This window comes from Falco rusticolus, chromosome 13, assembly GCF_015220075.1.
Source record: "Falco rusticolus isolate bFalRus1 chromosome 13, bFalRus1.pri, whole genome shotgun sequence".
Classification (NCBI taxonomy): domain Eukaryota; kingdom Metazoa; phylum Chordata; class Aves; order Falconiformes; family Falconidae; genus Falco; species Falco rusticolus.
The window spans coordinates 6,141,259-6,164,844 of record NC_051199.1 but is presented as its reverse complement, the minus strand read 5'-3'; the positions used below and the strand labels follow the sequence as shown (position 1 = coordinate 6,164,844).

The 23,586-nt window shown below is 47.4% G+C and overlaps 1 protein-coding gene across 2 annotated transcripts in view; it reads left to right on the top strand.

The window, feature by feature from the left end:
- Positions 1-23,586, top strand: part of GPC1 (glypican 1) — a 222,277-nt gene that overhangs the window by 94,390 nt on the left and 104,301 nt on the right. For both annotated transcript variants that reach the window (XM_037407431.1, XM_037407430.1), the window contains exon 2: positions 22,074-22,232. In XM_037407431.1, coding sequence (XP_037263328.1) covers positions 22,124-22,232 — 109 coding nt within the window. In that variant the 5' untranslated portion in view covers positions 22,074-22,123. The remainder of the gene's footprint in view (positions 1-22,073; positions 22,233-23,586) is intronic.

Below are 23,586 nucleotides of genomic sequence, written 5' to 3'. Positions count from 1 at the left end.
ACACACAAACCTCTGTCCGGTGGATATATGCTCTCAGAGCTGTTCCTCAAGATAAACCTAAATGGCAAATAACAAACTACCCCTTCTGCATCCTATTGCATATTTTCTCAAAGTGTAATTTAGAAGGAACCTTGAATACCTATTACTGCTAATGGTAGATGATATCTTGAAAGCAACTTGGGCTCAGGAAACAGCCTGCTACTGTGATATCAAGAGTACTGGTTTGATTACTGCTTAAACCAAGCCTGTTCTAGCTGGGAGCCCTTGTGCTGCGTGCGCACTGTCTTTGCAACATGTCGTAATACTTGTTGTAGCTTGTGATTGTCTATTCTGCATTAAAATACTAAACAATAGCATAAAATCAATATCGAACATATCTGAACTTCACATCTTTCCCTCCCATGCCATTCATGCTCAATTAAGATCTTGCAAAAAATCCTAGAGCAGTATGTATGAGAAGTGCTCCTTAAATCAGAAAAAAAAAATAAATTGGCTGCATTAAGGGAGTCAAGTAGAAGATGGCAAAGTCAAGGATGCGTTACTGGAAAGGTGTTGCCCCAATCCTCTTCGGTTATGACTCTGCTGGCTTAGTGCATTTGCTCTGCCATGGGAGCTGCACTTGGGTCACGGAGGCCAACTCCACGGGTTCTCCTCAGCACTGCGTGCAGCTAATAACCTGCGAGCACTCAGGTACCTCAATGTGCTGATGGATTTTGGCCCAGGCAGTAGAGGCCCAAAGTGCTGAGGGGTTTTTATACCCTGAGGAATAGGGATAATCTCGTTTGGAGGTGAGCCAGTGTATAAAACTGGAACCACCAGGGAGCAGTGCTCTCTGATGGGGGAGTAGCAGCCAAGTTCACACCAGAGGACGCTTGCAGGTGGCTGTGGCTTCGCTGCAGGACAGGGCTGGCCCAGGGGCTGAGGGGGGCATGGTGCCGGGCGTTTGGGGAGCCGGCAGTGCTTCTCCTGTTCCGTGGCTGGACTCTCCAGACACTGCCTGCTGGCTCTGCTGGACCAGGCAGCTCTCCACCCCCGTCTCTTTTTCTTTTCCCCTTAGCATGGCAGACAAAGACAGGAGCGTCAGCCGCTCCTTGTCAGGGGGAGATCAAACACAGCCTTGTTACTGGGAGGTGGCGTGCCGCGACTCGCAGAGTGCCGCTTGCTCACTCATCTCCCACACGCTGTCAGATAAGAGGACGGGGAGATGCACTGCAGAGACCTGGCGGTTGTTTGAGGAAAGTTTCAAACTTGTCCAAATGATGCAGAAGAGCCACCGGGGATTGCAGCAATCACGGGGTGGCATGGGGAGGGGGAGGGGGGAGGGATGCTTTTGGCTGGCTGGAGTTGGCTCCGCGTGGTGGGTGATGGCTTCCTTTGATCCCGCAGCTCCGTGTTCTCCCCCTGAGCAACTGTAGCTGCTCATCGCCATATGATTTGGGCACAGCAGTATCCTTATAAGCCTACTGCTGTCCTTAAAGACACCACTTAGCTCCCTGGTGTTTTTAAAAAGGTTTCGTGTGGTGATTTCGCTCCCGTCTCGGAGCAGCATCTGCCATTCTGAGTCAGTACAAGATCAAAGCCCTTGCTCGCCCCGGGAGCTGTGACGCCCCTGTAAGATGAGGTGTGTAGGGTCCAGCACCACCTCTGGCCCCTCCAGACATGCATCTCTCCTGGACACAGCCTGCCCTGGTTGTCCTGGCTTGGAGGCACGATTTGAAGCATCATGCAGCCCCCTTCATGCTCAGCGAAGACACATTTTTACCTGAGCTGAGGGACCCAGGTTTGGCGCTCTCGGCATAGCTGCTTGGCGCCTTGCTGTGCCGTGAAGGGGGAAGGCTCTCCCTGCAGGGAACTCACATCTGCTGGGGTTTGGAAGGGGCACAGCGAGGTGCTCACTGGGGATTGCTGGGAGCTGGAGCCCCAGGTAAGCCGGCAGCTGCTGCGCTCTGTTCTGCTGCGCACGGCGCTCGGGGCGACGGGCTCCCCTCGCCCGGCCAGCGCCTTGGAAGACCTGTCAGAAGCTCCATGATAGCCTGCCTGCACCACCAGCCCAGGGGTCACCCTCTTTCGTTTCGGCCCCTTTGTGGGCTGCCTCTCAGCCTCCTGCCCTGTGCTGCAGGGGGAGGCAGCCGCTGGGGCAGGGGCTCTCCGTGGGGCAGGGGTGCTTCACCTGCTGGCGCATCATGTCGCTGGAGAGGTGGGAGCCCGACCCTCACTCTGCTGCAGGGCCTACAGCTGGTGGGAAGAGCAACTGAGATAGTCAGCTTTTTTTTCTCCCCATGGGTACCTCATTATTCTCAACAGAAAGAGAATTTTAAAAGATGGGTTTGTAACATTGGAAACATGGAAAAAAGAGTGCAGAAAGGCGGCTGCTCCTGACTGGTACATGCTCTCACTTTTCCTCATTTGCTGCCAGATTTTCGTAGTTGCTTCCACTGCCTTAACTTATTCAGTTTGCTGCAACAAGAGAGGCTGCATTTTGGAGGGCAAGTTTCAGCGCTTTCTGAAAACTAGGCTTGCTTGAGATGCCAGGAGTTAGTCACTCAGAATAACAAAACATTCTTGAAAATAATTAATCAGATTATTTTAATAATTCAATGCCCTGGGCCGTAATGGCCAGAGTGGGCAGGAAGATACCCAAACTAAGAGCTTCCCTCACGAGTCACCTGCCCTGACCTCAAGAGACGTGGTCAAGGACCACCATGTTCAGGGCTGCTCAGCTGCTGGTTTGTAGCAGTAACTGCGGAGCATCCTGAATCCCAACAGTGCAAGTTTTCCCAGACCGAGCTTCAGAGTCTTGAGCGTGCTCTGGAAGCGAGGGGGCAGCGGCCGCTGCTCCGCAGTGTGGCACATCCCTCCCACGGCAGATGCAAGAGACTTTGGGCAAAGGGAAGAGGAGGCGAGGTGGGTCTCCCTGCAGTGTGTGCCCACCCGGGGCTCTGTGGTGGCCTGGCCTCGGCGTGTGAATGCAAGCAAAGGTTTGTCTGGGTCCAGCTCTCGGCTATCGATCCCACTTTAGCTGACACTGAACCAGATTTGCAGTGAGTGAAAAACATAAGGGATAAGCACGTAAGTTGAAAAGGCTGAGTGTTAGTCAGGCCCTGGGGGAAAAAATATCAGTGACCAGTGGGAGATGTAAACACCAGATACTGCTTAATTTACTGGCACAGAGGTTCATGGTCTGGGAGCTGAACCAAAAGCAGAACAGTGGCTGTGCTGCTGGGATAGACAAGGGTTAGAAGCTCTTGTAAGGGCCTCCCACAATCTTACTTTCATCAGTTAGGGTAAAGAAGAAATACGTCCTAGCTGACAGCAACCCTTTACTGCACGGGAAACAAACAGTGATTGCAAGCAGGAATGACGGACAGCCCAGAACTGCGCTTTCTAGGTCTGAATAGAGCTGTTAAACAGCATCTGAAGGGCTTGAGCAAAGGTGATTAAAAAAGAAGCTATCTCCGAACCCTAGCAGGCTACAAAGGTGTATTTTCAGTGGCTAAATCCTGAAACAATTATGGCCCAGAGTGTAGTCAGGTAATTTCTTATCTTTCTGATGGCCTGCTGGCAAAATCTGTTTTCTTAAATGAGGTTTGTAATGTCTAATACTTCCAAGGAAAGATGGTATTGCTGCTTCTATGTGTGTGGTAGTGAGGATCAAAATAAACATAGCAGTCTTTGCTAAAACTGCGTAGGCTTATAATTAATACCTCGTTCCTCAGGGAAGTGATATTTTCACTTCGATTATGGAAAGACTTGTTGCTTGTTATGCAGGAGCTCTGTGGATTGTGCCTGCTCCACATTCCCTCAGTGCTTCCTCCACACAAGCAGATTTGACATTTGCATCTGAATTGCTGGGCTTGTTTCTCCTGGGTTCTCCAGCTGCTTCTCCAGTGGAGGGGAGTCACTTCATGAAGCTGTGGAGATGTGCGAAGCTATGGCAGTGTGTGTGTGTGTGTGTGTTTGTGCCAAAGCGAGTTGCATGTGGATGGGTGGGCGTGCTGACACCCAGCCCAACGCAGTGGAGGTTTCTATGAATGAGCTGGTTTAGGGGATATGGTGAGGGGGGTTCTTATCCTGGTCCTCCACCGTCTTTGCCAGCCATTCTGCTGTGCCTGTCCAAGATGGACACAGTGCCAAAGTCCTTTACCAGCATAATTCATCTCACCTGAGAAGGTGGTTCAGGTGTCGGTAGGCAGCAGTACTCTTTGGGGGCTTCCCCAAGCCTGCCTGGGGTGGAGGGCTGAGCCTAATGTCTCCAGCTCAAGGTGAGAGAAGCGGTGCCTTTGCTTTGGTGGTTTTGTGAAGATAAGCACTGCTTGTTATTATAAACCACTTGATTGTAAGCCTTAGTGCAACACACGCTTTCAGAAAGGCTGCTCCATTAAATGTTTACTTTTCCGAGATACTGAGAGCTTTCCTATGAGAAGTTTGTTTTCCTTTAAAAAGAAACACCGCAGGGATGCCTGTTCTGCCTTGCAGAGACAGTGAATCCATGGCACTGCAGCTGATGGGGTTTATTTCTTCCTACTAAGCAAGCAACCTCAGCATTGCATTCAGGGAGTTAAAATTCCTAGTGTGTCAAGCTGCTTATCTATAAGATGAGGAGAAAGAAAGGATGATGGCGAAGATGCTTGAATAGGTGAAGTGGGAGTAGGAGATGTGAGAGAAGAAAGGACTGCTGAGAAGAGGAAAGGCTGGCTAGATGGCACAGGGTGCTGGAATGTTGAGGTTTCCCACCAGTAACAGCTTTCAGGGATTTAAACTGGTAGGTGGTAAAGCTGCAAGAGCCTGTGATCTTCTGGAATGCCCTCGCTGTGCATTAGTTCCTTTTTAAGGCAAAGCCTCCCCTTTGGCAGCCGATCTCAGCCCCACGCAGCTGAGCAGGGAGAGGGCTCCTGCTGGCAAGGGGGCTGCAGCCCACTGCTGTGAGCTGGCTGAGGGGCTGCTGCGAGGGAGCCAAGAAAGGGCACGGAAAGGATTGGGTTCGGTGCTGGGTCACAGGAATGGAATAGGCAAGTGCTCTTTGGACTTGGTCTTTCTACTCACTGTGCTCAGGAGCATCCTGGCCTGGTGCTTCCTGAGTGGTACATGGGGGTTTTAGAGAAAATGTATCTAAATTTCCTTCCTAGTCTCCATTTGGTCAGATGAATTAGTGAGCACAGTAGAGAGTTTTCCAAAGGTAGCAGAGAAATCCATCAGAATTGGAGCAGTGTTGTGGGTTTGTTGGGTTTCTTGTGAGGTTTTGTTGAGGAAGCATCCAGGGAAGAGGGAAGGAGTAGCATAGTCCACAATTACAATGGTCCCAAAAAATACAGTACTGCTGTTGTATTGCAGGCTGCTCTGTTTGGCTTCTCTGAATACAAATCAGCAATGAAAGTGGAATTTGCTAGGAATTAGACAATATGAATAAGGGATAGGCTGAAAACTGCCCATGTTAGAGCGTGGTAAGGCTTTGAGATCATTCTGTCCTGAAACTGGTTTACTGTTTTTGTTTTCACATGAAGTCTTGGTAGCTTTGAATGCCTCAGGAAGTATATGCTAACTTGTTCCCGTCACCTTTGGTTCCCTTTATTGAAATACCATGTTTCGGGCTTGAAAAAAATGAAACCCTAAAATCCATCTAGAAGTCCACATCTTCTGGCAGGTAAAAGCATAAAGTCAGAATGCTTTCAAGACCTGTGAAGGAAGCTCAGCTTTGCGAGTGTCTTTAATTACAGAGTCTAAAGGGTCATGGCTAGGAATTTAGTTGGCTGTTTGGCACAGAACATATGAAGTCCACCCTGCAGGAACTATTGGTTCAGGCCAGTAGTGTCTGTGAAGCGTCTCACTTGCAGCATGCTTCCCTTCTGAAAAGTGACACATTGTTCAAGCTCCTGACATCGTGACAATCACTGTATAGCGGCTGTGATTCAAGTAAGTGAGCAAAAGGCTTTGCCTGTGTTTGGACAAACCTCTCTGCCGCTCAGAAGAGGGTTGATGGATATGAAGCCTCTTTGCAATTTGGCTAACCTGCTGTTAAACACACAGGTGGGTTGCAAGAGTTGAAAGCGCTGGGGGTCTGGTCCCTCTGCCTTTGAAGTCAGCGTGAGTTTTGCTGTTGATTTCAGTGGGAGAAGCTTCAGGCCTCAGGTGGGCAACAAGCTGAAGTTACAGCAAGTGCTTTGAGTCATGTTGAAGAGGAGCTGGATTTCTAACAGCAGCTCCTTCTGCAAGGAGATCTGATCCGTTCCCATTTGTTCCCCTTGTCAGATGCTGCCTCAGGAGCTGGCTTAAGGCAACTGCTGATCGAAGTGCAGGTTTTGTTGTTTGTGCACCATAATGAATACCTTAAGGCAGATGCAGAACTCTGTAAGCAGAGGGACTAGCTGGTTGTCAGTGGGAGGTCACGCTGGGATAGAAGCAGCATGCTGTGTCCCTGATGCAGCATGCTGTGAGGGAAGTGGGGACTTTGAGGACACCAAGATTGTGCTTCACAGGAGCTGTGGAGCTCATAGCGTAGCTGCTGTGCTGCTGCTCCAGCACTGCTTGCTTACCCAGCGTCAATATGGGGAACCACAGGACTGCAGTGAAAGGGGTCAAAGAAGAGGAAGGAGTGAGTGGGTAATCTGCGTCAGTGAGAAGGGCCTGGGAAGGAAGAACAAGAGATGACAGTTGAGCTGCTGGTCCACCATGCAGCCTTCTCCTTCCTTCAGTAATGTGGTGTCGTCCCCAGCTGATGAGCCATATGTGTGCGAGGACAAGTAGAATCTGTTGATCACAGGAGACCAGTCACATACCCTTTGTAACAGAACAGAGAAGTCTCACGGTTGAATTTCAGAGATGGGCTGGAAGACAGGTGGGGGACAGGGAGTTTGTTTTATTAAAGGGTTAAATTCCATATGCCGAGGGAAGGAGGATGATCGGGAGTGTTGAGGAAGCTTCTGGAGCCATTTGTTCTCAGAAGGGAGGGGAGGGGAGTATTTCATAGCAAGGGAGAGGTATCTGCTGCTGTCTCCTTGCTCGAGCGAGGCCAGGTGATGGGCATCACAAATCCCAGGGGATCTCTCAGCAGGAATGGGACAAGCAGACTCTGCTGATGGTTGGAATTTGAACTAGATCAAAAACAGATAGTGTGTGAAGTGTATTAATTAAGGGGTTTTCAGCTGTCACAGGGAATGAGGATGCAATTAAAGTTGCATATCTTGTCGCACCCTCTTATTTCTAATGCTGGCTAAGTGTAGTTGACTGTCACTCTCACATCCTGATGGATGTGTCCTGGTTTCAGCTGGGACAGAGTTAATTTTCTTGCCAGGTGGTACAGTGCTGTGTTTTGGATTTAGTATGAGAATAATATTGGTAACACACTGATGTTTTAGTTGTTGCTGAGTAGTGCTTACTCTAAGTCAAGGCCTTTCCAGCTTCCCATGCTCTGGCAGTGAGGAGGGGCACAAGAAGCCAGGGAGGAGCAGAGCCAGGACAGCTGACCCAGACTAGCCAAAGGGATAATCCATACCATAGAATGCCATGCTCAGTATATAAACTGGGGGGAGCTGGCCATTTACTGCTAAGAGACGGGCCAGGCATCCATCAGTGGGCGCTAAGCAATTGTATTGTGCATCGTTCAACCGTGGCGATGTGTTGTCCTGATTCCCAAGTGGGGTGCAGGAACCTTGGCTATGATTTATACCATTGCCTGACACCCAAGCCAGGGGGATGGGCAGGTCATAACATCTTGGGAAATGGAGGATGAAAAAGTCATCTGAGACCGTGTGGTCTCAGCGGATACAGCAAGTAAGAGTTGCTCAGTAGAGTATATTTAGAGCTGTTTGCCCAGCCTGTTTCTAAGCATCCCCAGTGACAACACCTGTTCCCGTGAGATTTCCACTTGGATTTTCTCCAGTGCAGGTTCGCTGAGGCTTACCATGACTGGCATTCAAGCTGTGTGAGCACATATGGTAGGAGAGGAGCAGTACCCTGGGGAAGCCTGAAGGCTGGAACATGACTTGCTTGTGAGCACCAAAACCAAGAGAATTGCACAGTGTTTACTTCCATGGGTGCTCAGAGGAGCAAATCCTCTCCAGTTTCCAACCAAATTGGTTAGTAAAAGGCCACATAGCTGGTGGGAGGCAAGCAACCTGCACACAAGCATGACTGCTCTGCAGAACGCAGTCTCCTGCTCTGGGAGCCTTTGCTTCTCTGTGGGTGCTTGGTTTTGTGTCAGTAGCTCAGAAACAATCCATGAGGTGGGCAAGGCTAGGGGGAAGAATGCTGCAAGGCATTGCTGAAAAACATTGATCATGATGGTCATTTACTTACTGGTTAGACCGATACTAAATTTTTTCTAAGATCTTGCAAAAAGAGAAAGTGCTTTTGAATTATATTCATGACTTGGGCTAATAGCGGCCAGACTGGGGGATGTGTGGAGGCAATACACTGCATGTTTACGAGTGCCAAGAGCATTTCCCACTGGCTTAACTGAATCTGGAAGTGGAGTTGACTTGCAGGCTTGATAAAACTGCTTTCTGAATCCTGGGGATGGTCCCTTCTTTTGGGCTAAGACAAAAAAAGAAAGAATTGGTGACAGTGTTGTTGTGCTGTGATGCACAAAGAATGTGATTATTCAAGAGCAAAATCATCTTGGTGAGCTCAGAGAACAGAGGAATCAGGAGAGCTTGCCACTTGGACTGGGATCCTGGGTTTAGACCTAGTTAAGTACCTGGGACCTGATGTGTGAGAATGCACTTTGAAATACTACAGATTTTCCCAGATGGGAATAACATACCTACTTGGATACAGAGTATTGGGAGAATAAATTCAGGTTTTAAAAGTTGCATCTTTTACTGACTAGCCTGGGATGCCTTTTAAGGTGGCTGCAGAAGACTGAACATTTAGGTTCAAGGGAAAAGAGGTGAAGAAAACAATTGTGCAGTTTGCATTTAAACTGACTCTGCCGCTTCTTGGCAACACGCCAGTGAAAAAGACCAATAACCAAAATGTCAAGAATGGACTTTTTTTAAGTTATAAATTCATGAAGATGCAGAGCTTTTCCTTCACCCATCTTTATGCATTTAGCTGAGCACATAATGAATGACAGTTTCTCTAAGATATTCCCTATTCATAAGCATATTCTATGGAGACCAGTTACAGCATCGTTATCATCTCTTACTGTATGAACATGTTATGTCAGGTTAATAATGGTTGCAGTGGGAAAGCGTGATCCAGCCCTCTGAAACCAAGATCTTGCTAACATTCCTGTAAATGATTGAAAGTACATGAGTAATCTTACCGAGTTCATTTGCCTCTTAATTTCTAACCACTGCCTTGAAAAGCAGATTCAAGTACTGTGTCTAGGAATTCTGCTTTGTACTGTTTCTAAGACATGGCAGGAGTTCACATCCTCAGTGCAACACAGATACTGTGGTTGCTACAATTTGTAGCAGAGGTAAGTACATTCAGTCTGAAGGGGAGAAGTTTTGTTTCATGGTTTTCACAAATCGTAGTGGTCAAGGAGATGGTGTATCTGCTTTCCTCCCAGTCAGAAGAGATGGTGTTGCTGTTCTAGTCCTCTGAAGGGTGCATTGGGTTTGCAGGGAGCTTGGTGTCAGCTGTCTGAGGGGAGGCTCATTAGAGCTGGGGTGGGGAGCTCCAAGGCAGGCATGAACATTGCAAGGTGTTAGAAGCTCAGAGGTGGCCCACTTCCCCATATGCCAACGTCAAGGTCCAGGAATACAGGGTCTGAAGCATGGTGATGCTACGTGCTGGCATCTGTTTCACTAGAAAATCAAATTGCCTGCATAAACTAGTCAGCTCTTTAAAAACCTGTCCACCAAAGATATGGGGATGGACACTCAGACCACTCACAGTGATCCAGTTCCAAACTGAGGCTTGTAAATCTTCAGACTCACTGTTTTACAGTGTTTTTTTCAAGCTGAGCAACTGTTCCACCACTCTGAGCTGGGACTGCACTTGAAGCAGGTACCTTCTGATGTATGCCGCTTGTGGCATGCAGTGACAACCAGGCATAGTGCCCAGAGACTGCTGTACCTTGCTAGCATGTGGTCCATATGTGTGAAAGTAAATCTCATTCATATCTGGGGATGCTGAATCTCTAGGATTGCTTCAGCCAGAGCTAGTTGGAAAAGAGCAAATGCATTCTTCTAATGTTCTTACAAAGGCAAACAGCAGTCTGTTCCTCTTAAGTAGTTGAAAATGTTGTGAAAGGCTCTGTCTGGCACTGACTGGGATAAAATGTCCCATCACGATGTTTCTTCTGTCCCTTTCATATCCTCCTGCTTGCTCTTAGTGGTCGCAAGGATGCCTGTGTACGTGCTGAAACGTGAGCCCCACTGGAAGAATCAGGTAGGCAGGGAGGAAGCAGCCAGGCAAATGTACGGCTTAAGGACGAGTCCAGCAGAAAGTAATCTCTTATAATCCCTGGAAAATGTTATTTCAAAGAAAGAAAGATGTAAAGAAATCTAACAGCTCTATCCCATGAAAAATAAACCCGTCTTTGGCACTTGGTGAATATGTAGGGTTTACTCTGAATGTGAAGGCCCCTTAATGCGTAGCAATTAACACCATAGATCGTAATACTTATGAATACATCCAAAGGAAAGTAGAGTTGTAATTGTTGTGGGAGTCGCAACTTCAATTTTTTAAGACTTCTATATTTGAAAATCCCCACTAAATTGGTGCTTTTGGTCCCATTAACCACACGGAGACATGCACAGAAACCAAACATCAAAGAGCACGCAGAAGTGTTTTCTGTTTCTTTTACAAGTACTGCTACAGCCTCAGAAGTAAGAGAGGAATTGAAGGGGGGTGGGGTGGGGGGTGGAATCTTTGAATGGTTTAAAAAAAAATAATCCTTGCTCTAAAATTTCTACTGCCAAATTTCATCACAGACTAATTTCTTGCAGCTGAGTTGCAAACCTCTATGAAAATAGGGGTTTACAGTGGAAACACTGACTAACTATAGCTATGCAGTCCCATGAATAATGATGCTCTAATTACGCCTTATGATTTACCAAGACCTGGTTTCTGTATAGCTCGTGAGCTTTTGCTGGTTGCTGGTTTGGGGAGCAAGGTCTATTTTTTCTTGACTGTGGTTTGCTTCCTTTTGTTCGTATTATGTTGGCACATACTTTTTGAAAAGCTTTTCTCTGAAGGGAGCTGGGCAGACAGCTATGATTAAGTATGAAATGATTGGGTGAGCTGTTTGTCAAAGTTATAAATAGGATACCACACAAACCCAACACTAATCTCGCTGAAAGACAGATACTGGCAACATTTCTTAGTCATCTGTTCCTGACGCTCAGGGGAGAACAGCTACACTTCCATTAAGTTTTCAAACAGAAGTTGCTTAAAATAAATTTCTCTGGTAAAATTTTGGGCATACGCACTATGAACCATGCTGAGATCTAGCAGAGCATTGGAATTTTACATCTTCATCCCAGTTTAAACCTGGTCCTCTGGGTCACCTCTCTGTGCAGGGGTCAAAGGTGAGGGTTTGACTCTTGTGGAAGCAGAAATCTGTTCATGGAATGGTTGTGGCAGGACCAGGCTGGTGCCCTCATCTCCTTATACCCCTGGATTAATTTTAGGGGTGGAAGAGGAGCTCTTTATGGATATCCATTGCATCTTTGGGTTTACAGGCAGTTTTCTGTAACCTGCTTTTGGAAGATCAGATGGAAACATAAAAAAGAAGAGCGATGGCACAGGTTTCACCTACATGCTTCTGCAACCAGAAGTGAAAGGCAGCATATTGAGTTCCTTCTGCTGCAGATTTCTTGCACACAGTGGCCAGAGGCTTCTGCAGACTCCAGCCTTGACGCTGGTACTCGTCTGTCCAAGTTCTGCTTCAGCTGCATCAGTTTTGTCAAACTGGAAGTCTGCAATTTTGTCTTCCCACAAGATGACCCCGTACTTGCCGTTTCCTTTCATTGTGACTCAAATTGTAGGAAAGGGCTCCACAGTTGTTCAGCGCTTTTGCTGCCGGCCAAAATATTCATGAGACAAATAAAGCTGAAGAAGTACCAAGTATTTCTGGGGCTGACAAGAGCTTCAAGTTGCAAAGTGAAAAAGCCCACAGCAATCAGAACTTGCCCCTCCAATCCTGCACCTTCCCACATCCCTGCCAACACATACAGCAAAGAGTTTTGGAGAAGATATAAGCATTCCTAATGTATGGCACAAGCCAACAACTCTGCGTAGGTAAAGTCTCTTTAAGTTTTTACAACGATCTGTAAAAAGATGATCCTGAATTTTTGGGGTGCAGACAATTTATTACATGCATCTTCTTACTTTTAATTTTGAAAAGTATACACATATTTATGGAATTCAAGATTAATGAGTGTCATTAAACCTAATTTCTTAAATTTTTAGGCATAGGCATTTTGGTTTTGCAAACTCTCAGAATCAGGTTCAGATCTAAGACCTTAGTTTGTTTAATAACTGTTTAAAGACAAGTTTTTTTGCAAACTCAGGAGTCGTTTTCATTCTTACCAGCAGACAGAGTGATTGAGGTTTTTTAATTTGTTTGTTTTCCCTTGGGAGATTTTTGTTGCTAGAAGGCAAGATCCTTCTTGGGCGCATACACCCTCCTGTAGGAAGGGAATGGGCTGCCCCCAGAGTCCCCGATGCTTCCAGCAGTGTCTGTAGCTGTGCTCAGCAGGAGGAAGCAGCATGTGGTCCTCATTTGGGCAAGCTACCAGCCAGGAGTGTAGCTCATCACAGTGGGCAGCCGTGCCAGCCCACTTGTGCATCGTGCCCAACCTCCTCCTCTGGTGTGGTACATCCTGCTCAGCACAGCATCCTGCAAGGGTGGCAGAGGGGTAAGAAATATGGGGTGCCTTGCAGGAACCTGGTGTTGAGCATGTGTCTGAAACCCAGAAAGATGCTTTTCATGATTTTCACACCAACATCTACTGCTTGAGCAGCTTTGCTGGGCTTAGAAGGACATGTTCTCTGAATGTTGACTCCTCTGGGAGAGGTTAATCCAGGTTTGTTCTTTGCACTGAAATGACTGGGACTAGCCACAAGCACTCCCCATTCTTGAGCAACAATCTTACAAGCTTTCTGAAGCTCCTTAGCCTCTTTACCCCAAAATAACCCAAAGTGCAGTGTCACCATTTTCCTTGTAGGGCTTCAGCAGGGGGCTGGAAAAGCCTGTTGTTTTTGACCAAACTCTTCCTCAGGTTTCTGTCATGGATCATATGAATTATTGCCCCATAGCTTTTTTTTTTTTTTCTTCTTCTTAATGGAGAATAAACCAAAAACCTTCACCTCTTAAACCTCTTAGTGGGAACCACATCTTTAATCCTCAATTTACTACTGAGATTCCTTTTCCAGTCTGATCCTTCTGGCAGCAAGCTGCTAGTCCATGGGGAAGAGCTGACAGTTTCTCCAGTAGATGTTTTTCTGAGAAGAAATTGGAAAAAGGGATCCTGCTTAATGAATTGCTTTGCCTCTTATGTAATAACATATTTATGTTGTTATGAAGCCTCCAGTGAAGCTGCATCTGATAAGAGTGATAGGTTTCCAGTTTGATCTTATTTTAGATTGCAGCAAACTGAGGATAAAAAGACTCTTTGTTCCAAGAAGAAGGAAAGAAATAAAAGAACCAAAACATCTGGTGAGAAGCTGATGTGCTCAGGACAACTCTGAAAGAGGTTGATAGTGATGGATTACAACACACAACTTCAATACGTCCCCACAAGTGTTATGTGAAGAGACAAGATAATTCTTCCCTTGTCTAAGATTCTTTTTTTTAAGAGTTTTCTGTTTTTCAGAGAAGGGGAGAGGAAAGAGTGTAACAGTGAACTCCCTGTGTGTTTCTCCATGATCCTTGCGACTGGTCTAGTCCGAACTGAGGGCTTCTTTCAAGACTGATTTATTTGGAGAGTGCTAATTGTAGACCATGTCCCAGCTCCCCTTTGAAGCCTTTCATAATGGATTATCTCCTTTCCTGGGGCACAGACCTGCTCAGGAGCTTCCCAACAGTGGGTCCAGTGCCCAGAAGAGCATCTGAGGAGTGTTGGGGTTTGGTGTGTTCAGTCAGTTCTGCTAGATAGAGGTCCCTCATTACTTGTGGAATGTGTGGATTTGGCTCTCATTCTTCAATTCCTCTCTCAAACCGCTGAAAAAAATATTTTCTGCTGCAAATTATAAAGTGTTTCCTACTTTGTCTTTAAACACAGGCTTGGATCATTGCACCCTGTGCTGATTCCTGCTGCATGTGCACATCTCGGAGGCAGAGGCAGTCAGGCCCATGTAGCTATGGGCAGATCCAGGTCCTGAGTGAGAAACAGGGGGAGCAGAGTGGTGGGAAGGGGTATTTCCATTTCATTCAGAAAGACACTCCCAAAATGGAAAGGAGCAATGCATGGGTGAAGTGTTTTCAGTAAGAATCAGGTCTGTTGTCAGCATTTGTGACATTTTCTCTGTCCCCTTCCTTTGGGCAGTTTGCCACTGTAACGTACATAGATGACATCCGGATTTTCAGACTGTCATTTCTTAAGGCATCTGCTCTGAACTCAGTATTTTTCCAGGACATAGACATGACTCTTTCTCCTCTGTTAATTAGCTTTTCTTTTTTTTTAACCATGTTTGCCTGCTTTATAAATTCCTCTGACATCAGGGTCTAGGATTAAACAAATTGATACCACCCTTGCAGCGTGTGAGCGTGACACTGAGTTGACAGCCTAAGGAGCCCAAAGTATTTCAACACATCAACAGAGCAAATACAGAGGAAATCCCCGTTCAGCCTCCCCTGCACCCTCCCACCCAGCTCCCTGGGAGCCGGGCTCCCAACTTGAATGGCCTGTGTCAGTAGGAAACGCAGCAGTCCCGAAGCCCTCCCACCCATCTGTGCTTTTCTGCTCTGAGGATGCCAGTTGTGATATTTCTCAGAAATACCTGTATCTGTCCCTGTGTCAGGGTTTCACCGTAATGCAATAACAGAACCCTGCTAACCTGGTAGGGAGCCAACTCCGCACAGTAGCCAGATTAAGTTGTCTTATTTGGTTAACAGTGTTTTGATAGTTTATTAAATCCTGGTTGAGTAGAAAGGTAAGGCGTGGAAAAAGAAAATCTTATGGATTATCTGCTCTTGGTTGTTCACTTCTGTTGGTATAATCCTGGTTTGAATGATAAACTGTGAGAACAAGCATTTAATGTTTTGCTATTGTCTCATCTTAAACACGTGCATTGCTTTAAGAGAATAAGCATATTCTCTAGCTATTTTCTCTGGTTTGCTGTTTTTATCACTGATGTGGAACGTAGTGCTTGTTTTCTTTATCTGGAACGAAAACATTAGTTCATCCCAGATAGCACAAGCTATTTGATCAGCAGTCAGATGGTAAGGCATTACAAAAGCTGCTGACACGGGACAAATTCAGACCTGTGGCGTGCAGCTTGAAAAGACTTCATGCCCTTGTTATCAGTCCCTTGAGATACCCAGCTACTCCCTCAGCAGCAGCAAAGAGAAATAGGGGCTGGTTGTGCTAGAACCCAATCCCTCTCGCCTTACTGAGTCTGGGAGGCAGCACTGATGTGCATGGGGAGGCTGCTGTGGATGCAGCATGTGAGATGGCATCTGCCTCTTCCTCACAGTCCTCTGTGCAGTGACCTTGGGCTGGGTTAACCTGGGTCCTGCCACGTAGCACGTGCTGATGTCATTGGGGGGTTCCAGCAGGGTGCTGGTAAAGCAGACAGCTTATCTCTGGCTCTCCCCTCCCCCTCATTGCATTAGCTCCCAGTCTGGCTCATCCAAGGTGCCCACCGAGTCAGTGGTGGGGCCGGTTCCCAGCTACACCCTGCCACCTCTACTTATCCTGAGGTGCTCCTTGGTATGAAAGTGCAGGAAAATCATGACTTCACGTGAGTACAGCCCTTCCTCATGACCATATCCTGCCCTGATTTCTCTTGGCCAGCCTACAGCCCTGCCTCACCATGCATATCCTCAGCCGGTGGTATCGCTGAGACCGGGGAGGACATGTCCCGGTGCATTTTGATCAAAGTGTAAAGCCTTGCCATACTAATACTTAATATTCAGACCTGCTGTGACATTATGTGCAAACCGAAGCCAAAGACAATTCTCTTAGTACATTATCAGAAAATAGAAGATACCGTGTTTTGCCAGCAGCTGACTGCAAAGCAAAGAAATGGGCTGCACAGCTCTTAGCTAACACCTGCCTTTGCGATATGGGAAAATTCCTGATACGCAGTCTCCTTAATAGAGTAGTCTGGTAGCCAGTTCAGTTTGATGTTAGTAGCTACTATGAGAGACCAGCTGTGCATCCGGACACCTTACACAAATTTTATGGGGCGTAGGTGTCTGGAAATGGCTTATCAGCTGATGTTTCTCAGTGCATCTAGAATGAAAAGGGCATGAAGAGCTCTTCCTAGGGCGGTCTGCCAGGACTGTCTCCTAGTCCGAACGTTTTTTGGGTACCCCCATTCCCTCTAGGAGTTATCTGTGACAAGACTGTTTCAAGATAGCATCAGGGTACTAGTGCTAGAGGCCATGCTGTCAGTTACTTATCAGCATGTGCTAAATCATGTTCTCTTTAAAGTGATGTATTTCAAGAGAGATGGGGACAGGAACACCTGAAGCAGGAAAAGCTGGGAGGCATAAGGAAGGGGATTTACTTTCATTGCGGTACCTCTTTGCAAGGTATTTTTAACATCTGTACCACCTCCAGGCTCGTTTTGTATCCGCTGCAGACACTCTGACATGGGGAAAAAAAAAAACAACCAAACACCACGCAACAGAAGGGAGAACAAAAAAAAAATCAAAAACTCATGGTCTGAATTCCACTGTTTGGCCGTCAGTTCCTGACTGTGTTGCTCATTACCCTGGATGGGGTTTAGGTATGAAGAGGGAGAGGCCAACAGGTGGTTGTGCTTGCCAGGGGCAGGAGGAGAGGGCTGGAGCTCCTCAGCTGCTGGGTGCTCTCATGTTTACTGGCTGTACCTGGCCAGGGGCTGCATCCTGGTGTCCCTGCCGTGCCTGGCAGGGGGGTCTCAGCCGTGTGGGACTTCAGCAAGCCTGATTGCCTGAGACATATCCACCCAGAAACCCCCAAGGAGGGGGTTTGGGCAGTAGGTGTCCTGGCATGGGGGACTGGATTGAGGCAACCAGAGGTCAGTTTTGATCTAGGAGTGTGAAAAGAGGTTTTGGAGCAGTTTGGAAAGCGAGTGGGAGGAGGGCTACAAATATGAGGGAAGAATCATGACAGATTTATCACAGCCTGAAGTAAATTAACCTCTGGGAGGAATGATTTTGTAATAATTTGCATTTAGATACTCTGACACATCCGAATAACCCGAAACCTTCTGCAAACATTGTAATGAATTCAATCTCCAACATCCTGTGAGAGAAATAGAAATAGCGCTATTTACATGGTTAAAGGAGCCAAGGACTCATCTCTCAGTATTGCATTTTACACCCCTGGGACTGCCCTTCTCTCTTGGTTCCATGGCTATGGAGCCTCATGGTGGGGTGAAACACAGCCGCAGTGAACAGCTAGAGAGCTTTTCCGTCTTCAGCCAGCTGAGATCGTGCAGCCCCAGTGCGTTACACCACACGCCATGGCTGCAGCAGCTCCCGGCACAGCCCGTGGCAGGCGGGCCCGTGGCCAAGGGGAGCCTGCATGGGCCAGGGCAGTGGTGCTGGGAGCACGCGGGGGAAGAAGCGGGGAGCTGAGCCCCGTCTCAGCTTGTGTTGGTGGTGGCTGAGAGCAGGGGTATTCCTCCTGTGAGGACCCTGCTGCAAAGCAGCCCAGCCGGCTCCACCCCTGACGAGGAAGTTGTCAAGTGATTTCATGTTCAGCACTCTCAAAGGCAGTAATGAATCTGATAGCCAAAATGATCTGTTAACCCAGCCAGCTGAGAGGGTATTTGAAGGACAATTCAAGCCTGTAGCCAGGCAGTGTGATATTTTCTTGTCATCAGCCTCCTGCCTGTTCCTTTCCACTCTAGGGCAGTTAATCATAAATGAGATATTTGTTTGATGCTGTTTTCATGCATGCTCTGCCCTGTCTTCATTTCCAAGAGACTGTGAAATAGGTGGGTTACATCCCACCACGCCTTCGGCAGCCTTTGCAGGAGAGGTGGCTCTTCAAGGGAGACCCAGATGGAACCACATATTTTGGCTGCTGGAGGCTTGGGCAAGCCAATAGTTTTCTGAAGGGAAGCCGAGCATCCCAAAGTGCATCCTGTCTTTCTTACAAGTGTGTCTTAAATCCAGAGCGCTTAGGGCAGCGTGGAGCTGGTACTAGCTGAGCCATTGAGTGCACCCTGGGCACCTCCGTGCTCCACTACCAGCCACGCTCAGCTGGGGGGTTGCAAGTCAAGGGCTCAGGGAAGATGGCTGGGTTTCACTTACAGACTCACATGGAGCAGTGTAATTCTCTCTGGGCCTGATGGAGTTGGCCTGAGTCACTGAAAGTGTTTTTGTTATCGTCAGGGAGGTTTGGAATGGACCTCTGCTTGCTGCCAGTTTAGCTTCTGCCATGCTCATGTGCTTTCTATAAAGCTCTTCCAGGCACCAGGAGCATGTGCTCTGGAGCAAGCAGTTAGCATCATGTCAGCTGTATACGAGGGGAAATTTCTCTGACGCAGCAGTGGAGAGGAGAACGCGCAGGGTATCTTGCAGATTTACTCCTCATAAAACACCTCCAGCTCTCCGTAGGTATCTGCAGATAATCTCCTACCAAGGGAACCCAGAGATATTTATAGTGTAGCTTCAGTGGTGACGGCAAGTTAGCAAACAAATGAACTTTGAAATACAAGGAGAGCAAAAATACAGTCGAGAGTGCGTTTATTTTGGAGTCAATAAAAATGGTTAAATAATAATAGTATAATGTTTCCAGGGTGGGTCAGGTTAAAAAGCAAAGTATTTTTATAGTGCTGTAAGACTGTTTTGTGTGCACTGAGTTTGAATTACAAAGACAAATGGTAAAAACTTTGCTCCCCACTGAGATAAAGTGCTGTGGTGCTGAGTACCCGTACAAATGCCTGCAGTAACCGAAGATAAATGTTGCTTCAAAAGGGATTGAAACTGCTGTGAGTTCAGGCTTTAAATTCTATATGCAATTCACAAAGTTGTGTAAAATGAAGCCATTTTAGCTATGGGTGTGACTTTTCGCTGGCTTTCTGTCTGTTCCCCCCGACCCGGCGGTGCGGGCTGGCCGGCAGCTGCTGGAAGATGTGCTCCATGGCAAGGCATTGGACCCCTGCCATCCTGCTGAAACACGCGCCCTGCTCCGCCCAGGGCGGGAGAGGAGAGGTGTTTGTCCAGTCACGTCACGTTACGTTTTAATTAGCAGGCCTCGCGCTTCTACCACCCCTCGTCGTTCCTCAGGGAGCTGGGGTGCGTTGTGGGGCTCTTCCTCCACGTCCTCTTCCTCACTGTGGGCAGGCCGCCTTCTTCCCCAGAGGCAATCCCCACACGTTCCCCTTTTTGTTCCTAAAGCCTGTTTGGGGAACCAGCAGCTTTGGTGAACTTGTAGGTGTCTCCTGGTTAAATAATAATAGTGAACGTTTCCCGGGTGGGTAGCCCTGGCAGCCGCGTTTGCTCTCCCGGTTCCAGGCAGGGCTGCGGCCTGGCCGTGCCGGAGGGGTTAGCAGAGCATGGCGCGGCCGGGCCGGCTCACTGCCGGCAGGCCGGGAGCTGCGGGTTCCCAGGTGGCGGCTTCCCACTGCTTTACCTTGGTGTACCAACATGGGGGGTTGGTAAGGCGGTGCCCGAGGCCTAGGCTGAACCTGCGAGCACCGGTGGGGAATGGAGCGGTGGCGGGAGCGCTCGTGCTTTTGGGTGCCTTGGGGGCCAAGGGGTCACGCAACCAGGGCCTCGTCTGCAAAATGTGTCAGCAACTGAGACATGGTGGTAAAGGCAGTCTTAGGGAGCCATTGGGATCCTTTGGGATCCGTTTCCTTGTTGATAGGCCTTTCAGAGAGGTCCTGGGGGTACTGAGAGCAGCATGGAAGGGTGCACGCCGCAGTAAAACAGCTGCCAGCGAACGACTGATCCTTGCCAGAAACCCCCTGGCAGCAGAAATCGGGTGGGAGAGGCCAGACGAGAAGAAAGTTTTTAGTTTGCCACCACAGGAAACAAAGCTGTGTCTTGTCAAAAAGTCACCACTCCTTTTTTCTGCCTCTCGGTCACACATCAGCCATCCTCACTGTGAGTTTCTTGTACAAATGCAGCTTTACAGAAGGGATCTCAGGGAATGAATTGCAATGATCTCGTTTGTGAAGGAAGGAGAGGCCTAAGCCGATGATGAACGTGTAGGTGTCCCCTTGCTGGGGCAGCCCCGCTTGCAGGCACTGCACCTTACACTGTGTTTTGCGTGGCAAGCATTAAGCCGCGTGATGCTAGTATTCAACTCTTAGTTTTTTATATTGAAGCAAGTTGCTGCTTTCCCCATTGCTCTTGACGGTGTGTCACAGTGGTGCCTGGGTGCTCGTGGGGACTGGGAGGGGGGTCCCGTGGGAGACAGGACACTGACGCTCCTCTCAGCTGGGAGCACAACATGAGCCTGATGCTGGGAGTTATGCTGGTGGGCAGCAATTCCCATTACATAGGCAGGAAGGCTGCCCTGTCCATGGAAGTGGACGCGATAACCTGTTTTCCAAGGGCAAGCTCACCCCAGCGCCCTGCAGAGGTTGCTCCAGAGCCATCTGTGAGCACGGACCTGAGGGCCAGCAAAATGCAAACTCATCCTGAACGTCTTCTGCCTAAAGTACATCAGCTACAGAGCACTCCTGTCAAAATTGCTCTTAGTCAGGCTACTAATGACATGGCATTCACAAGGGAAGGACACATGCCCAGTTTCAAAGACCCTTTACCCGGAGGCACCCATTTGCTAAGGGCTCTATGCTGGAAATAGCTCAGGACTTTAATGGGAAACTCTGGAGGACTGTGCAGGTTCAAGATTTGAAGCTGTCGAGACTCACAAGATAAAACATGATTGTAAATGTATGTTTCAGCTCAGCTATGACGTTAAGACAGCAGTCCTGTAAAACTGCCAGCAAAATCATTGGCAATCCCAATCAAATTATGTTAAGCACAGTAACTTCTTTGTAACTGGTTTATCTCAGTGTGTGCTTGGAACCAAGGGCGGGGGGTGGTGGTGTTATTCTTTAAAAAAAATACCCCTGATGTTTGATTTCATCCAAATGAATTCGTATTGCTGGGTAAGGAGAAACGTAGGGTGTGTTTGCAGGTGGATGTGTCTTTCTTTGTAAGGACTCATAAGAACTTAAGCAATTATTTTTAAAATGTTGCTGACTCTGCCTGTGCAAACACTTGCTTCTCCACAATAAAGAGATGTGCAGAGGGCAGGAGGAGCTCTGATACTGAAGAATTTTTCAATTTGACTGCCGAGTCCTCTTACCTTTCCTGTCCTTCCCTATAGCCAAGGGTATATTCCATCAGTAATTGTCATAGCAACCCCTTTTTTGGGTGGTCTTGTCTCTTTCTGAGAGAGAAATTTTTCATTGAAAAAATAGTAAATGAGCAGATTTCAAAATCTGTGGAGGGTAATTAGTCACCCAAACTGACATTCAGCACATCCCTGTCTTTTGAAAACTTCTCACTAATCTCACCTCTCTGGTTAAGGAAATGCCTTCTCAGGATGGAGTGGGGGGATAGTTTGGGAGGTCAGGGAAAATGTTGGAGTTGGTTTTTTTCTTGACAAAGTAGTTTCAAACAGTTGTACTAATATACATGTTAAGTCTAGTGAGGATGACTAGTACGTCATTGAATAAGAGACTTCCATGTCTTCTGGGATTCTGGGCAGAGCTGGATTGTAGGGCAGACTTTGAGCAGGAAACGCTTGTATTTCCCTTCTCCTTGCCCCACGGACGAATTTTGTGTCCTTGGCTCAGAGTCAGCAGTGAGAAAATTTGTACTTGCATTCATACCAACCACTATAATAATGCAGGATAAGTCCAGTTAGGAGGTAAACACGTAAAGCCTGATGCAGATCTAGGTAAATAGGGAGCTGCAATGTTTTTATGCTGAGGTTGTCTGGGTTGAAATCCTTCCTTTTCCAGACCTGGCCATTCAAGTACGTTTTCTCTCATTTTAGGGGAGCACCTGCGAATCTGCCCACAAGGCTATACTTGCTGCACCAGCGAGATGGAGGAGAACTTTGCAAACAAAAGCCGAAGTGAATTTGAAGCCATGATGAAAGAAGCCGGTCGTTCTGTGCAGACAACCCTAACAGCGCAGCACAGAAGTTTTGACGGTAAGTAAATCCTGCTCAGTTCCCCCTTGCTCAGGATCTAGTCACTGCTTAACTTTCCAAGCACTGATCAAGCCAGGCATTTGTGTTCAATGCCTTCCTCTGCACCTTGCTCAGTAGTTTACGTGAAGTGTCGACCTTCAACAGGAATTATACCTCTGGCAGTGTTTTTGCAAGACCAAGTCATTTTGAGAACTCATTTCAGTGAAGCCATTGAAGGAGGCTGGCAGGCACTCCTACCAACAAATTGTGTACCTTGGCACTGACACAGCTTTTACGAGCATGGCGTAATCGGGTCTTACCACAGCAGCATAACATTTGAGGTAGTGATGTAAAACTTGGCACTGTGCCTTGAGCTCTAAGTTGAACAATATGGTAAAGGTGACTGGATAGCCCTCAGTAGATTGGGAGGGTTTAAGGAAGCATAGATTTTTTTTCTGCCCTTTTCATATAAATTGCAAATGTAAAGGAGGTTAGTTCACACAAGATGCTTATAGCTTTGAGCTTCATACAAACATCAGAAAATGTTACATGGCAGTGAAGGTTTTAGAGACTGTGGTGCATGAGATGTTGTGGACAACCAAACTCTCCAAAGGACAGTATCTCTCCTAATGCACTAAGCAAAGGCTGAGGATGGCTGTCTTCTGTTTCCCTGAAGAATCCATTTGCAGCGCACAGTAAACCTCAAGGTCTGAAGGCCACTGGAAATAAATGGTTTATTGGCAAAATTGAGATGACCTATGATTCAGAAACTGTATCCATTATCAGATTTTGAAGAAGGTCAGACATTTAGAATGACGGTCCTCCTAACTTTATCAACAGTCGTCATATGTATTTATCGTGAAAAGAATAGGAGTTGGGGAAAGAAGCTATAATAGCTGGAAAGGTGGAACTGGAAATTTCAAGCAGTAAATAATAGATCTAAAGAAATAAGCCTGACCTTCAGGGAGCTGGTAACCAAGATTAAGTGCTTTTACACTAAATAGAAAGAAAAGGCAGTGCATCTCTGCAAAATGCATTGTAACTGTGTGGCCAAGGTTGACCACAGCAAAGGCATTTCTTTAAAACCTCAAAATTAATTGATTTTCACCTGCCTTAAGAAGTGGTAACAAGGATTTTCAAAAGAGCCTTACAATGCTGGTTGCTTGGACTGATGTCTGAATGGGACCTGACGCAGCAGCCACTGAGTGCGCTTGCTGACCTGTGAAATCCAGCCCTTCGCAGGGGTTAATGCAGATCATCCGCCGGCCTTGGTACCCCCTCCCTCCACTGCCTATTGCAGCATTGGCTGGTACATCTGCTCTTTGCTTTTGCCACAGACACTCAAAAGAACATAGTTCTACATCTGTCATGTAAG